The sequence below is a fragment of a genome, unplaced genomic scaffold (assembly GCF_019419815.1).
Source record: "Pyrus x bretschneideri cultivar Hongxiangsu unplaced genomic scaffold, Pyrus_bretschneideri_v1 Contig2, whole genome shotgun sequence".
Classification (NCBI taxonomy): Eukaryota; Viridiplantae; Streptophyta; class Magnoliopsida; order Rosales; family Rosaceae; genus Pyrus; species Pyrus x bretschneideri.
The window spans coordinates 7,149,484-7,166,625 of record NW_025999501.1 but is presented as its reverse complement, the minus strand read 5'-3'; the positions used below and the strand labels follow the sequence as shown (position 1 = coordinate 7,166,625).

Sequence of the window (17,142 nt, the reverse complement as noted above, 5' to 3'; positions counted from 1 at the left end):
TAGTTTGGTTTTCAACTTTTCATAATAAGGGCTCGTTTAGAAATGTTTTTAAAATGATTTAAAGTGGTTTCGGTGAAAGTATTTTTGGGTTCCAAAAGCACCTAGAGTGCTTCCTCAAAGACGCACCAGCTCTGGGATTTTTTCAAGAAGTGTTTTTTCAGGATTCATTTTCATTTTTATTAAAGATTGGTTCTAAAAGTTCTCTCATCAAAAATCTCCAGTTATTTTACAAGTATTTCCAAATGAGTTCCAATATTATTGAGATTTGGAACAGAAAAAGTGGAAATCACTTCACAACTCACAAGGTTATTAGTCTAGGACGTGTAGTATGACGGTTAACGAAGATAATCACACAGAAGTTTAGATTGATTTAACTAACGTTGAAGTTTAGATTGATTTAACTGAAGTAGAAGTTTATGGGATTATGAGTGCATTGTACTTGACAAAATATTTTTCGGAGGTATGAATCCGTAGTGTATTTAAAAAAAATTAATGGTGACAAACATATGGTATAAAAAGTATTCGTTGAGTAATAGACAATTCCTTTATTAATTAAAATGCTTAGGCACAACCTGATTGAACAACAATAGAAAAAAAAATATAGAGAGCTAGTCATGTGGGAAATAGAGAGGAATTTTTTATCCTTTGTTGGAACCAAGGTCTAAAAACAGCAAAGTCATGATGGTTTTCTCTCTTTCACCACTTGCTTAGACCGTCAGTCGGTCCTCATAGGCGCTTCTTCGAATTTTCAAGAAGTCCTGGCACCATCTGAGTCCATGAATGGATCCGCCCCGACTCGTATCACCAAATTCATTAAAATACTAATTCTAATATTTTGTATGTTTTATGTCAAATAATAAACCTAATTAAAATAATAAACCCAAAATTTCAATAAATGTATAATTTTCTTACGTGTAAATATGCACTTATTCATATAATATGTGATGAATTTATTTAAATCCGTCTAGGTGTCTAGGCGTTAGGTTCAAACTCGCCGCTCGACTAACAACTAGCTTACCTTGATTAGGACTATTAGATGTTAGAATCATAGATTTGCCATTATCTAGAATGTCTTTTTATTAGGTCACAACAATCTATGAATTTCAAGCACCATTTGTTTTGCAATTAATATATCAAAACTCTTCATTAGCTATTGCACTTTAAATAGGTGTTAGTGTAACAAATATATGATAAATAAGTATATATGTGTTCAAATATGAACAATTAAAAAATCGTCGTCCCATCCCACAAACATTGTACCAAACAACAAACTCAACATAGGTAGTTGATCATTGAATATTTTCATTTCATTCCTTTGCGCGCAACAAACACCGTACAAAACAATTGTCCCATTCCTACATCCGCATACCAAACGCAACGCGAAACCTCTATTCCGGCTTATTATGTCTCATTATGTCCCATTTCGTTTTGTCTGCTTACCAAACACTTCCTAACTTTTCAGGTTCATTATACGAGGATTGAGGGAAATTTAAAGCGGAATATTACGAGCCCACAATTTTTGGAGCATTAGATTAGATATTAACATCAAGCAAGCATATTCCTTTACCTACGCCGCACACCCTACAACGTACAATTCCTCTACCACCAAAAAAATTACTGCACAATTTTTACTACGGCCATTAGTAGAGACTCAGGACAACAACTTATATGCCGACATGATTTCTAATAGTAATGAAACAATGACATGTACGCAAAAATTTATACAACATTTATTTTATTAAAAGAGAAATGCTAAGAAGACTCTTTGGACTCTCTATTACTTTATTTTTTTGGCACAATGTTATACAATGTTAGCATGAGTATTAACGTTAAACTATGAGGTGACAAAAAGTCCATGGATAGTCCCACTTTGAGAGAATTCCCTTAGCATTTCTCTTATAAAAAAATGTTACTTTACTGCATATTGGTATCCATGGGTGGATCCACTCTTGGACCTAGGTGGTTCGGGGACCACCCGGACATCCAAAGAAGCACCTATGAGAACCTTCGAGGACCACCCAATGGTCTGGACATTTGGTGGAAGAGAGAAACCATCATGGCTCCTATCATGGCTCTGATGTTCTTGAACCTTGGTTACAACGAAGAAGAAAGACTTTTCTCTCTATTTCCCACATAACAAACTCTCATTTTTTTAAATTGTTGTCCAATCACCCTAGCGTTTAATTAGCAAAGGAATGGTGTAATATTTTTTTTGAACAAACGATATTATCTACACAAAAGATGGTGTATTACTCAACTAATATTTTTATACCATATGTTTGACACCGTTATTTTTTTTTTAAATTCCATATAAATTCATACGACATCTAAAAAGTATTTCGTAAAGTATTATGAACTCCTAGTCGCTTGCACTTTCATCTCATACCATCAAATTCACTAAAATGCTAAAACAAAAATTTTGATATTATTGTATGTTATATGTTTAATAATAAACATAATTAAAATAAAAAACCTCAAATTCTCAAGACAAGTATATTATTTTGTAAGTGTAATTTAACTAGGCACTTACTTGTACAATATATGATAAGTTCACTTAAATCCGCCTAGTCCATCTAGGCCTATGTCTCTAGGCACATAAGCGTCCTAGCTTGCCTAACGTCCCTTAATTAGAACCACCCAAAGTTATAATTCTAGATCCGCCACTGTTGGTATCATCTCTCTAATAAAGACAGAACCTACATTTGTTGGCAGAACCTACAAATATGTGTTAAATGTAGTATTACTCTTATTTTGGCACATAAACTTGTGTATTTTTGCTCACCTCTAAAAGTAGGGGGTGATGCTCACCCCACTATTGTTTACCATCAAATTAGTTTAGCTTAATTGATTTAAGACACGAATCTTAAAATTTAAACAAATATAACGACGATCAATGGGGGTGATGTTTAGCCCTATAGCTATGCAAGAAATTATTTTTTTAATAAATAATATCATATCATATTTTATACCGTCTTCAATCAAGAACCAAAGAATCGCCGAAACATAATCATTCTCCAACGAAGAGGAAGAGGGCTATTTTTTAGCCCCCATTTTAGGAGTTGAGCAAAAGCATTCCACACAGAAACTACCGTGACGATGTATTCTGTGCATACAAGTCATTTTTCTAATTGAGAGAAAGTAAATCTTTTTACCATTTACTAGGTTAGTTTTCTGGACTAAGAAAGAGTGAAAGAGCCTTGAAATGTCTTTCCACCGTGAAAAGCACAGAAAGAAACAGAGTAAGGCAATTAATAGCTCTCGTCTCAGTTGTAGGGAGAGAGAGAGGGGGTGGAGAGGGAGAGAGAGTGGTCCAGTTTTTCATCGCACACTAAACAGCACAGATTTTTATATACTAATCCCAACAAACTTCTCTCTCCACCCTTATCTAATCTCTCTCTCTGTGAGTGAAGAACGAGAAAAACTGATAGAAAGTTCATCAGCTTTGGCACCAAAGACTGCATCTTTACGGACAGACAGTACCATCTTCCCTCACCAAGACATCATTTTCCGGGAAAATGTACTGACTCTCTTCCATTTTCCGGGGAAATTCGCCAAAACGAATTGTGGGTTGTGCTTAAAATTCCTTCTCCAACAATGGGTAATCGATTTATTTGCATGTTAAAGAAGGACACCAAAGAAACTGGATCGAGAAGCAAGAGAATGAGTCGCTCGCAGAGGAAACTGGCGGCGGAGGAAGACTTGTTGCACAGGCAAGCTCTGTCTAGGGTTCTCCATCAGCACCAAATGTCTCAGAGGTTTGACGGATCCATGTCTAGGAGGGTTGGGGGGTCCACAAGCTCCAGGAGACTCGCTCTCTCTGATCCATTATCTAATGGGAAGCAGGTTGATTTCCACTTTTTACTTTTTCATGATTTTGAATTTTTGATCTGTGATGAAAAGGGTGTTTTCATGATTTGATTTAATCAGCTTTTGGTTAAAGCTAAAAAGTGCTTAATCATATATGAAATGAACAGTAAGTTCAAGGAATAAGTGGCAAAAGGAGGGAATTATTCTACTGCGTTGCTATGATGGCTTGAAAAGTGCTTATTAATAGTAGGTCTCTTCTATGTGGATTGTGCTCTCAAGTTGCAACTTTATTATTCTACTGTTTTGCTTTACCTAGAAGAAAAAGTGCTTTTCAAGACTCTCACTTTCCCTTGAGAACCATGTAACTTTTACTTTGAATCCCTTGATTAGCTAGTTTAGAGCAGCGCATTTATGTTATCTAACCTAAATTAATTGCACTAAATGTGATTAGTCTGCTAAAGCCCGGGGGAACTCGAACAAAGTATTGAGGTCCTTCCAATGTGGAGCGTATTGGACCAATTGAGTCCTTTCTTCTTCCGCAAAGTTGCTAGCGCCATTCTGTTAAACAATGGTACATCCCTTTTCAGGAGAGCCAGATCTTTCCATAAAAAAACAGAAAGCAGTTGTTGTATATATACGTTTATATTTGGATTGAAGCTGTCCTAAAAGATTTGTCTGTATGTCCTGGGAACGTTGTTAAGCAAGATTCTGGAGGCATCTTTTTATAAGTTTTGTGTCCTCTGTATGATGTAATTTAGGTTTTGTCTGAACGTGTACTTACTGAACACTGAGAATAGATTGTCTGTATTTGAAATTTTTGATAACCTTGACATCATCTGGTTTTAAATTATGTCATAACTGTTTATGTTTTGGTTAGTGGGTTTCAAAATTTGCACCGGGTAAGATATTCCATTAATGTACACTTATCTTCTTCTAGAACACAATAATGCATAACATGGTTTTTTAACAAGTCTCAACGTCCATAAAACTTTTGCCTTCCTGCTGTTCGTTTCTTTTGGTTTCCCGCCTGCTTCCTTTTCTATTTTATACAGTCAAGAAACTTTTACCATAGCAATTGGTTACCACCAGGATGTGGTCATGCACCAATTCATGTTCATCCTCCCTTGAATTGTTGGCATGATTACTGATTCATTATATTTTACAGGGACCGGAATTTTTGGAGAAGCTTACATCAAAAAAGTTTATTCTTGTACATGGAGAAGGATTTGGGGCATGGTGTTGGTACAAAACAATTGCTTTACTAGAGGAAGCAGGATTGCTTCCGATCACTTTGATCTCAAGGGTTCTGGTATTGATCTCACAGATACGAACTCTGTAACTACACTGGAAGAGTATTCAAAGCCATTGATTGACAATCTACAAAATCTTCCAGAGGATGAAAAGGTACAAGCTGATATGTTATTCATTCTGTCACTCTAAGCATGTAATATATTGTCAAATCTTCAATGCATATTACTTTTGTCCAGGTCATCTTAGTTGGTCACAGTAGTGGGGGTGCCTGCGTATCTTATGCAATGGAGCACTTCTCGCAGAAAATTTCAAAAGCATGTTTTCATCTGTGCTACTATGGTGTCTGATGGGCAGAGACCTTTTGATGTGTTTGCTGCAGAGGTAAAATAGTTAAATATAAACCAGTTCAGGCTAAGATCAGCTAAGCTTTTGTTGTGCATTGCCTGAAAATTATAACGATTCTGCATATGCCCCGACTACTTCTCAAAAACACCACATACTTCCATTTTTCACAAATTCCAAGCTGTTGCAACTATTTCGTCCCATCATGTGCATTGAACGTTATATTGTTGAGAATTATTGAATCCATCCAGAAAACTTACTTGCATAAAACTTTGAATTGAACTAACGAGCTTCTAGTGAATCTGTTGCGTGTGGTGTCTCTGTAAAATTGTAAATACATATATGATAATGTTGTCTTGTTAGACGTAATAACACGTTAGGCTGTCAGAATGTCAATCAGACCCGACAGCTTGCACATGCTCTGTATAAATGTGGAGCCTCACACACTGAAGAGGATGTTTGCATCCTTTCACCTTTGTTCTAGAAAAATTATCTTTACATTCCTATGAGTGATGAAGGTTATTCAAGTAACTTAGGAAAAAACTATTTTCCTTTTCAAGGAAGCCATTTTCTTCTCCTTACTGGCATGTTGCCTGCTCTATCCTTCTGTAGCAAGCTTGCCTCTTTCTCATGGGTTAAATAAATTATTTGTGCATTTCAATCTTTTCATTTACCCATTCCAGGAGGTATTTACTTCTAAATTTCGCGTTGGGGGTGCAGTTCACTTAAACAGCTTCATTTCTTAATTCTTTCTGATTTCATGTTCTCAAGAAGGAAATCTGTATTGCAGCTTGGTTCCGCAGAACAATTTATGCAAGGATCAAAGTTTTTGATTCATGGGAATGGGAAAGAAAAGCCTCCTACAGGATTCATGTTTGAGAAAGAGCAGATGAAAGGGTTATACTTCAACCAATCTAATGCGAAGGTATGTTACAACTTAAGCAGTCTATCTTTTCGAGGTTTTTATTCTCTTGGTAATTTTTTCTCATAGTAAACGGCATTTGCTTAAGCTTGGAAGAGATGTTTGGTGCTAGTGCTAGATCTTGTTCTGTGGTAGTCTAGAACAGAAAGAGAAGAGACGAAAATTCTCTGATTCATTAAGGGTAGATAGTTCTTTCCTTACATACCTTAGTTTTCACGTAGTCCATTGTAATCTCGTGTTTATATGTGGTTCAGTTACAGTGAATCAATACTTTATGGCACGATCATATAAGCGAGTCTTGTTAATACTTGATAAGTATTTCGTTGGTGCTTTGATGATACTTATCTTGGAATCACTTTGAGTATTAGAAGATGAGCTGTCCTCTTTGCCTAGGATATTTTAAAGTAAAACCATGTGAAGGGTTTATAAAATAATAGCATAACTTACTGTCTCAAATCTTTTTCCTGATCAGCATTTATTATGCCTCACAGATGTAACTGGTGGTCACTTTTGAAAGCCAAGTCCTAAATAATAAATCCACTTTTCATGAAGTGCTACCTTATTTTAAAACACACACACAAGTGAACACGAACGTAAGCATACAGGCACACACATTCACACAAGCATGTATTCGTATTTTCAGACTCTAGCTAGACACTCCGGGTTTAAAAGTTGAACTTTTACCCTCATTTTTTTTTTCTAGCAAACAAACTGTTTTAATTTGTGCTGATTTTTTACGGTTATTTACTTGTGCACTTGAGTCCTTTTTCTGTGAGAACAACGTATAACGATCAGTCTGCTTATGTGTTAAGACAATAAGATCAGCTATAAGTTGTGTGGCTTTACTGGAGTTTCTTTACCGTGGTTGAATCTTATACGAAATTTTGTTTTTGTAAGTTGATTTAACCTACCATTACATTATTTATATGGTAACTTAATTCATTTCCAGGATGTTGCTCTGGCCATGGTTTCCATGAGACCTATCCCACTAGGTCCGATCATGGAAAAACTGTCATTGACACCTGAAAATTATGGTTCTAGCCGGCGATTCTTCATTCAAACATTGGATGATCGGGCGCTTTCATCAGACGTCCAAGAAAAGCTAGTGAGGGAGAACCCACCGGAGGGAGTGTACAGGATAAAAGGGAGTGACCACTGCCCGTTCTTCTCAAAGCCGCAATCATTGCACAAAATGTTGTTGGAAATTGCTCAAATTCCATAGCTTCTTCATAAAATTCACAAATGGGATTTCCTTTAATTTTACATTCCAGTTACAGAACAAAACATAGATGATTGCGTAGTTCTCCGGCGTGGAAGGCCACGGTTGTATGTAGAACACGGTTGGTCGAGTTGTCCAATTTCTTTTTAATTAGCATATAGATGAAATGATATTCTCTGGTTTATTTTTTAGAAAAAGAAATCTCATGCTGTAAGATTTAAATTGAACGGTCCAGATTGTTCGGTTCGAGAGCTCCGGATTGTGTGATCCAGAGAGTCTCACTCCAATTTGTACGGTTCATCTTATCATCTTTGAACATCTTTGCAATATTCTAACGGAAGATGTAAATTAATGCTTCCATTAGTCTTTAATAAAATTTATATGGCTGTGGACAAATAGAATACTAATCTTAGAGGTATTGATTAGCTTTTCAACATTTTTTATATTACAACTGACCAATTAGGCTCAGAGAAAGATCGTCTCATCTCGATAAGTTTGGCAAATTTAAGTCTCGTGATATTTCTCTTCTCAATGTGACTTCCTGTTTCCTAACGGAACAGCAATGCTAAAGTTAAGCTTGACAAGTAAGTAACCAAGGAACAAATAAATGAAGGTACTGTTTACTGTTAACAACCAATAAAACAACAAAATTAGTCTAAAAGCGCCAAACCACAGCACATTTCTCTTCACGAAAATATTGCTTATTACATGGTACACCGTTCATCGTCATCGTTTTGGTACATAGAGGTGGAGGTTCTTATACTCCTTACTAGTCCGCCAAGTACACACAAGAATCGAACTTGACGAGCATTTTAGCGTTATGAAATTCGTCACGAATTAAACTATACACATGACATAACGATAAAGTCGTACACTGAAGATAAAAAAGTTAACCATCTCTCAAACTTTTGTTATGTTTGCAAGGCTTGTAACTTGAAGCGTGCCGCAATCCTTCCATCCGGCACAAATTGGACAATTTGGTCTAGAATCCCCAAAATGTAAATAAATAAATTCATGTGAGATTGCAACCCAGGATTAAGAACCAGTTCAATCTAATAGCAAGCGGACATACCGTAATTTGGCCCGAACAAAACTCCCCTTTTAGGTATGCCGCCCTTTTCATGATGTCTTTAGTGGAGGCCTTAAGCCACGATTACGGAGATGATCGCCTTTAACGTATGAGGAATTAGTGTTCTGACTGAATGACATAATCTGTTTTCAACAGAATAACCAACCATTATAATCTACCAAATCATACCCGCAAACAATCGGGATTAGGTCATTGTTCATCACAAATAAGCTACAGAAGCTTGGTTGAAAACAACTCCACACCGATGAGCGGTTTCAAAACAGTCATAAATTATGTACTTGATCTGATACTTGAAATTAACAGCAGAAAAGTCTACTGCAATTTCCTTTTCTGTACAAGTGCAGGAAAAGTTAAAAAGGTAAAACAAAGAAGGAAACTAAAGATGTAAGTAATCAAGGACGTACCAGCCTTGGATGTTCTAAGAACCTGAGGATGATTTCTGAACCCACACTTGTTTCTGCTAGTGAACAGCGAAACATTCCAACTACTTTCAGATAAAAGGAAGACTAAATAAAAATAATACGGTAATCAACATGGCAAGAGCGATGCATACCTCAGGGGTACCTTGAACAGAAGCACCTCTTTTAGATGGCTTCCCCTCACCTACATTTACAGAACCGTCATCTTTCATATTATGGGCACTTCCATGGCGACCAAAATGTCTATGTGAACCTAGACAAAGTATAAAAGTTGGTTTAGCAGAAGATGCACAAGTGATATTTTAAAAATATAAACAAATAGATGACATGCGATAAGTTCAGAGTTGCTAGTATCTTGGCTTTGAAGATTTAACTAACCATTGTCTACATGAGAACTATTACGTCCACTTGTAGGGTTTATAACTTCCCCAGTCCTGCTTCCATAAGAAGAGTCGTCCTTCCCTTCTCCATGACCTAGAAAATCTTGCACCGATAGTGAGATTCATGCATTGAGATTTGACTCAGGAATGATTTAATACTAAACTCATGTTCTCAAAGTAGATCATCTAAAGACTCACAAACACCTGAGCATCCATGCACAGGAACAACCCTTACCTTCAAAGGAATCATATATTAATTGAGGGCGTTGTACCCCGGAGGATGGCAAATGCTCATCACTAGCACGTGAACTATCAGCACGACGAAGAGGAGCCCAAACACCACGATCAGGTCTATCCTTGTTTCGTGTATTTTTTTCCTGCCTCTCACTAACACTAGTTGTACTATGCAGGTCCTTTTTGGTAAATCTATCAACTGTTGCCCTCTTTCTATTCCCTTCAGAGCTCATTGAGTTAAGCTCATTAGTAGAGACTTGACCATTCAGCCCTAACTTTGCATTGGAAGGTCGAGATACTTGCTTAACATCTGAATTCAGACTTTGAATTTTCTGCTGAGGCTGAGTTTCAGTTGAAGTTTGACTTTGGCGTCCCTCATTATTTAAAAGTATGCTTCTGATCATTCTTCCAGGAGCCTCACGCCTTTGGTTCTGCTTCGGAGCATGTGAAACAGGAGAACTTCCAAGTTGTGACATACCCTCAGCCTGGGGAAAATTAAAAAGACCATCACAACTAATTCAAAATTATAAAAACTTAAAGACTGGCAAAATAATAGATAATGTCCATGTGATAAATGAAAAAATAGTATAAATATCCGAAACAGAGAGTCAAATAGGAAGGCAACTAAAAAAAACTGAGATCTTACAGGAGGTATTTCACGCTCTTTCCCTTTAATAAGTAAGATTTTCTTCTTTCCAGAGTCAGAAATCACAGGGATTCCTGAAACAGAACCTTCATTGATGAAAAATTTAATTTAGCAAACGTAAAAACACAGCAGAAAGATACGAGAAATTACGGGCATATATTTTTTCTTTGTAGTATCTAGTTTGGTGTCTAAAGAAGATTGAAAGTTCATTCTCCCAAAATTTCAGTCAAGTGAAAACATTAACTAAATTAAAATTTGACTACAAGACAGTACCACTTTAATCACAAAAATGATTAACTTGCATAATGCTCTCAATTAACGACAGACTCTAATGATGACCTAAAATAAGGTGGGGGAAACCTTTTTTTTCAGTTTTTTTTCTTAAGCAATTATTTCGTAGTATACTTTTGCACCAAATGGAAACTTCAATTACATGATATACTTTTCATTCTACAGAGCTATCAAACTATTATTTAGTTTAGGCCTGTTCAAACTTACAATCAGCAATAAACACAACAATACTCGGTGGTAATTGGGAAAGTATCGTCAAGAAAAATACATGGAAGAGTAGTAACAGAAATTTGGGACATTTTGGAAAGGAGGCAAGTGGGGATTCAAAGGGAGCACATCATCTCAAACTAGGGCTGTCAGTGGCTTCAACTCAGCATGGATCAAGTATGAAGAGAAGTCTATATTTCAGCCAGGTCACTACTAGAGTAATATCCAAAATAAAGCAAAGTCCAACAAAAATATCAACTTTCAATGTTTTGAAACACTGTTTTCATCTAAGAAAATGATTGCTCACATAAGGTTTCATTTAAATACGTAACACTTCTTCATTTAATATTTAAAATCAAATTCAGATCTAATCTAACCTAACGGTTCGAATCACCTTCACCGAATCCTAAATTTGACCAAACAATAATTGGATTCAGAATCAAATTCAAGTTTGAACCATCAGACTTTTTTCCGTAAGATATTTGAACCTAATTGTATTCAACTAATCTTTGTTCTGACTATTGACAGCCCTATCTAAACTAATACAGTAACATTATGACATGTGACTAACCACTGAGGAAATTTGTGATTAGGTATTACTTCACACACTAATCGCATACATGAGATATTATTGCTTGCAACCAAATGATACTGGAAAGAGTGGCCAATTCCGAATTAAATTAGAGGCAGAAATTCCTTCATGCACATAATAATCAGCCCACCTTGAGCAATTGTTTAAAATTGAAAACATCTCCTACAAATAGAAACAACAAACACCAACAGAAGAAGAAAAAAAAAAAACACCAACAGAAAAAAAAAACACCGAGTACCAATTTCATTTTCTAATGTTTCTTTTCCACTTGAACGAGCCAACTGATCCTCTCGCCTGGGTACCACATTGAAAGTGGACTTGTCCCTTCGACTTGTCTGTTTAGTACCGTCCTTTATTATGTACTGTGTCAATCAAAAAGGTAATTTACAATTCTGTTACTTTCCATACACAGACATATGTGGTACATGTCACAAGGTAAAATAGAAGAAGGGGTAAACATAAATAAAAAAGAACAAAGAGTCAAGAGCATATTTTGCCTCCGCAAGGAGAAATCATAACTGAAAGGAAAGGTCTATTGACAAAAGATGCCTCAAAACCTCTCTTTACATGTGATTGTGAACATACTCTACCGAAACTAAAAGCATGAGAAACCTCTCCCCCCAATACCACAAAACATATTTTGCAAGTTAAAATAAATTTGAGAATCAATTTAAAATATACATATAATGGCGGCACATGCCTTTTTCTTCTCAGAGACCCGTTTTGTAGAAGGTGAGCCACGTTTGCTAACAGAGGCAGCCCCGACTCTTCTTCTAACCTTCCGAACAACGGATGAAACCTATTATCAAACAAAAAACTCAATACCTCAAAAGAAATGTAGATGAAAATTATAAACTAGGATGTACCTGGAGAAAGGAAAAGAATTACGTTTCACCTTAATACCTTATAAACTAGGATGTACAAAAATAAATTTTATATAAGATTCTACCATAGTAAAGGAACTCCGGTAAAGCCACAAAACTTATCTCTTATTGTCTAACATATTAGCAGACTGATCGTTATAGGTTGTTCGCAGAGAAAAGGGACTCAAGTGCACATGTAAATAAACCGTACAAAATCAGGACAGCTTAAAACATTCTGTTCGCTAGAAAAAATAATGAGGGTAAAAGTATAACTTTTTAAACAGAGTATCTAGCTAGAGTCTGAAAATATGAATATGTGCTTATGCGGATGCGCATGACTATGCTTACTTTCATGTGCGTTTGTGTGTCTGTTTTAAAATAAGGTAGCCCTTCATGGAAAGTGGATTTATTATTGGATAGTAAATGATGAATTTTATTATTCAAGACTCAGCTTTCAAAAGTGACTAGGTACATCTGTGAGGCATAATAAATGCTGATCTGGAAAAGATTTGAGACAGTGAGTTATGCTATTATTTTATAGGGTAAAGTAGATAAAAGACAGCCCAAGAGACACCATATATCAAATTCTGACCATAACAGAACTCCAGACTACCATTGTGTGCTCCAGAGCTCTATCTTAATTTAACTATACATATATTCAGACGCAAGTGAAGGTTTTCATGGATAGAAAGTACAAATAAAAAGACCCTTGCATATTAGGTAAATAGGCAGATAAATAAAAGTAGGGAGTCAACTTCTTTTCTTAATTGGGTAATTTTATAATGTCCTCAAAGCAATATTATTATTATTATTATTTTTCCTGGTACTGAAGCGATAAGTTGAGAAAACTACAAGGAAACGTAGTCTATTTATTATTTAGGGCTGTGTAATGTATTTTCAACACAAGGACACATAGAAAAACAGTTGTAGTGCCATTACCTGAGTCCCACTTCCAACAGCTCGTTTCTGACGAACATACTCCATGAGGGGTGTAACAATAGGAGCTTCTTTTGCACCACCTAACAAAATAACAGAGAAATAGTGTCAAATCTTGAGAAAACTAACTCGTATTGATATAACCAAAAAGAAGAGGGGAAACTTTCTGGACTACCAAAATATTATGCAAGTACTAAGAAAACACACATACATAATGTCAGTAAATGCATAACTAACCAGCTTGTTCTGCTTCCTTTCTCTCCAGCTGTATTTCTGCACTAGGAAGATGCTCGACAGGCATTGCAATAAGTTTGAGGAACTCCAAATAATCAGGATCTACATTCGTCAAGTATGTTGCAGTTAGTTGAATAAGTCAGGTCAGATCAAGTCAGTCTACGCCTTTTTTTTTTTTGGGGGGGGGGGGGGGGTGGGAACTAAAATGAAAGGTAGTTTTTTACTTTTAATTCTACTTATTCTTCAACTTCTCTTCATTGCCTCTCTCATTTCCATTTTATGCCTCTTCGTTCTCTACTCGTTATTTCCTCTTTATTCAGAAAATAAAATTTTTATCAAACTAGTCCTAACGTAGCACCTTTATATATGGTCCCTTCACGGCCATCCTTTTTCGTACTAGGTTTTGGAACACGCTGTGAGGGTGCATATTCAACTATAGCCTTGAATTGAGCCCCTGGAAAGAAAAAAATAATTAGTTTCAAACTTTCAAGCCAAGCTTCAAATATAATATAGGACTGAAATTCTAACACCAAGGTGGACATATTCTTTTATATTGCAAGGATCAAGCAAAATCTCTCTCTCTCTCTCTCTCTCTCTCTCTCAGGTTACAAAGAAAATTTGGATACATCAATATCACACAAAGTCATTAAAACAAGGTTCTAACTAAAGCCAAAAAACAGAAACATTCGTACATATGAATATACCATGGTAGATAAACATATTTCCAGTGTTCATTACCCTTCTCATTGACAAACATGTGTCCATCAAAGAATTCAGCAAACTCAAAAACATCTTCAGGTCGCTTGAAATCTATGTAGGCCCGAGAATACCTCTGGTTCTTCTGGCTGCAACATTATTTCAAAAGAAAACTATTTAAATGAGAAAATTTCCTTATTCTCCATTTCTTTGCCAAGAAACGAATTGGACAACACAGAGTCTTGCAAAACCAAACTTCCCCATCAATCATGAGTTCCACAAACATGTGAATCCACCAAAATTGATAAATCAATCTGGCTACTCAAAGCAAAACTTATTAAAGTAAAAATGAAAAATTCAAATATATACGGTTTCGTTCTTGCCCAACAACTGTTTTTACAACTGAGAACAAAACCACGTCTATCTATCGACATTAGAACAAGTACAGGAGTAGGAACTGCATGGGGAACTCATTACCTATAGAACCCCATAACATCTACAAAATTGATTTCCTCTTGTTTTCAGCGCGGTCACAGACCAAAGCTCAGCACAGAATTTATTCAAATAACAAATTATGGGTATACAAACTCAACAAATAAATAATTAGCCATTCTAAAATGCAAAAACAAAAACATATTTGTATAAAAATTTATCCTTTTCTCTTTCCCCTTAAGTAACAAAGAAACAAACATATCTCTTTCCCCTTAATGTAACAAGTTCAATTTCCCCAAGCCACCAAAAAAGGGTCAAGAAATGCATTCCCGAAGTATTTTTATTTGCTTTTAATATCAAAACCAAAATCCAAAATTTGCACAAAAATGAATAATCACTTACAATGCTACAAAAAATGCCACATAAACAGCTCCAGTTAGTGGGATAAGGGAAGACATGGCGCAAAACCGAGATAAGGCTTGATTATTGTTGTTGTATAAACGGCTCCAATTAAAAATAAATAAATGAAAGAAATCCCCATTCGAATTGAAATTACAATCCTAAACCTAATTTTTCTACGAAACAGTAAGAATAAGAAAAAAATGATTGAAACCCCAAAGGAATTGAAAAGGCATAACCTATTCTTTCCTGGACGGAAGCAGAGCCAGTTGTAGCGGTCGGCGAGCTGGTGGTCGATTTGGTGGAGGAGATCGGACTGAGACAGAGACGGAGGCAAGTGCCGAATTAACACCTTCGTCCTCACCAATGGCTCCTTCATCTTCTTTTTTTTGTCTTCTGATTTTAATTTTTTCAATCTGCCTGCCCTCCTACTCCTTTCCCTTCTTCTTTCTACCCGCCTCCCTCCCCGCTTTCTTTTAGAGGTATTGTCCGTTTGCTCCGAATTCCTGGACCTGCTAATTTTCTTAATTTTAATTTATTACTTCTGACTTTTGTAATTGGTAAATTTTTTTCCGAACTTTAATTTTAGTCTCATTTTTTTAAAAATTTTATAAATAACTAATTTCTCTTTTAGCGTTTTAGATTGGGTTCAGGTCATTTTTAATCGAAGGTTGGCCAGATGATTCGTTTTAGTTTTTTGATTTTTCAAGAAATTAATATTTTAATGAACAATGCATGGACTCTTACCATCTCCAACCGAGGGTCAAAGGATCATAGGATTCGTTTTAGCTCTGTCACAAAAAACTGTCTCAAACCGAGGGCCAAAAGGGTATAGTATGAAATGTGAAAAATTGAAATAAAATGAGATAAGATAGTATGAAATGATGAAAAATATGTGAAAAATGGTGTAGAAAAAAATTAATAATTAAAAAAAGAAAAGAAAAAGGCTACTGGTATAAAAACAAAAAGTGGGCTGAGACCATAAAAATAAACTAAGCCCTAAACCCTAAAGTGGGCTGGGCGGTGGAAAAAAACCCAAAAAAAATACAACGGATGGGCTAACGGAAAAGAAACAAAAAAAAAAAAAAATTTTGAAATTGGGCTAGCTGCCTGAAAGTGGCTAGCCGGTTGACCTTAGGCCATTTTTTGTCTAATGGGGTTCATAAGCTCTTTGAGTTGACCCTAGGTTGGAGACTGTTTTTGGACTATTTTCAACCTTCTGGCTCCTTTCGGAAAAGATGGCCTCTAAGAAGCAAAGCCCAGGAAATTGGGCCAGTAACTAGTGTAGAAGGTCCAACCCAACTCCAGAACACGAGCAAGTGCGAAAGACTTTGTGTATACTTATTTGGCGGAAGAGATCGGACTGAGACAGAGACGGAGGCAAGTGCCGAATTAACACCTTCGTCCTCACCAATGGCTCCTTCGTCTTCTTTTTTTCTCTTCTGATTATAATTTTTTTTCAATCTGCCTGCCCTCCTACTTCTCCTTTTCCTTCTTCTTTCTACCCTCCTCCCTCCCTGCTTTCTTTTAGAGGCATTGTCCGTTTACTCCAATTACCTATAGCTGCCAATTTTCTCGCTAAACTTAATTTTAATTGATTATTTCTGACTTTTATAATTGCTAAATTTGTTTCCAATCTGTAATTTTAGTCTCATTTTTAATTTTTTTTAATTTTTTTATAAATAACTAATTTCTCCCAGTGTTGGAGATTGGGTTCATCTGAGAAGCAAAGCCCAGGAAATTGGCCCAGTAACTAGTGTAGAAGGTCCAACCCAACTCCGGAACATGAGCAACTAGGATGTGAGAAAGACTTTGTGTACACTTATTTTATTTTTATTATTTTAGTATTATTATTATTATTATTATTATTATAAAATATAGAGTTTGAAACTATATTTAGAAGATGAAGAAGTTTTGAATCGGAGCGCATGGGTAGAAACGTAATGTGACATCCCACATCGTTCAGGGGAGTGATATTTATATGTATATTCCCATTCCTATCTAGCATAAGGCCTTTTGGGAACTCACTGGCTTCGGGTTCCGTAGGAGCTCCGAAGTTAAGCGAGAAGAGGTCTAGAGCAATCCCATGATGGGTGACCCACTGGGAAGTTGTTCGTGAGTTCCCAAAAACAAAACGGTGAGGGAATGGTAAGCCCAAAGCGGACAATATCGTGCTACGGTG

General features: G+C 36.1%; 2 protein-coding genes across 16 annotated transcripts; one reads left to right on the top strand and one right to left on the bottom strand.

The window, feature by feature from the left end:
- Window positions 1-3,128: 3,128 nt before the first annotated feature.
- On the top strand, window positions 3,129-7,725 carry LOC103952532 (putative methylesterase 14, chloroplastic). Its single transcript, XM_009364131.3, is given in 7 exon segments — window positions 3,129-3,843; window positions 4,973-5,096; window positions 5,099-5,211; window positions 5,295-5,375; window positions 5,377-5,439; window positions 6,191-6,325; window positions 7,272-7,725. Coding segments are annotated over 7 exon segments (1,038 nt in total). The 5' UTR covers window positions 3,129-3,594; the 3' UTR covers window positions 7,545-7,725.
- Window positions 7,726-8,191: 466 nt separating this feature from the next.
- On the bottom strand, window positions 8,192-15,466 carry LOC103952531 (regulator of nonsense transcripts UPF3). Of its 15 annotated transcripts, none has more exons than XM_048583224.1 (15): window positions 15,200-15,466; window positions 14,172-14,278; window positions 13,792-13,887; window positions 13,437-13,535; window positions 13,203-13,282; window positions 12,101-12,199; window positions 11,639-11,762; window positions 10,311-10,396; window positions 9,666-10,149; window positions 9,429-9,524; window positions 9,185-9,234; window positions 9,036-9,088; window positions 8,800-8,961; window positions 8,614-8,710; window positions 8,192-8,523 (listed from the first exon to the last, which is right to left on the bottom strand). In XM_048583224.1, the coding sequence occupies exons 1-12, from the start codon at window positions 15,337-15,339 to the stop codon at window positions 9,050-9,052; spliced, it is 1,500 nt and encodes a 499-aa protein (XP_048439181.1). In that variant the 5' UTR covers window positions 15,340-15,466; the 3' UTR covers window positions 8,192-8,523; window positions 8,614-8,710; window positions 8,800-8,961; window positions 9,036-9,049. The 15 variants fall into 15 exon arrangements, with proteins under 15 accessions (XP_048439181.1, XP_048439174.1, XP_048439175.1 ...); XM_048583217.1 differs by having other exon boundaries at window positions 9,036-9,091; window positions 9,185-9,303; window positions 15,200-15,463; XM_048583218.1 differs by having other exon boundaries at window positions 9,185-9,303; window positions 15,200-15,461.
- Between the last annotated feature and the right edge of the window lie 1,676 nt (window positions 15,467-17,142).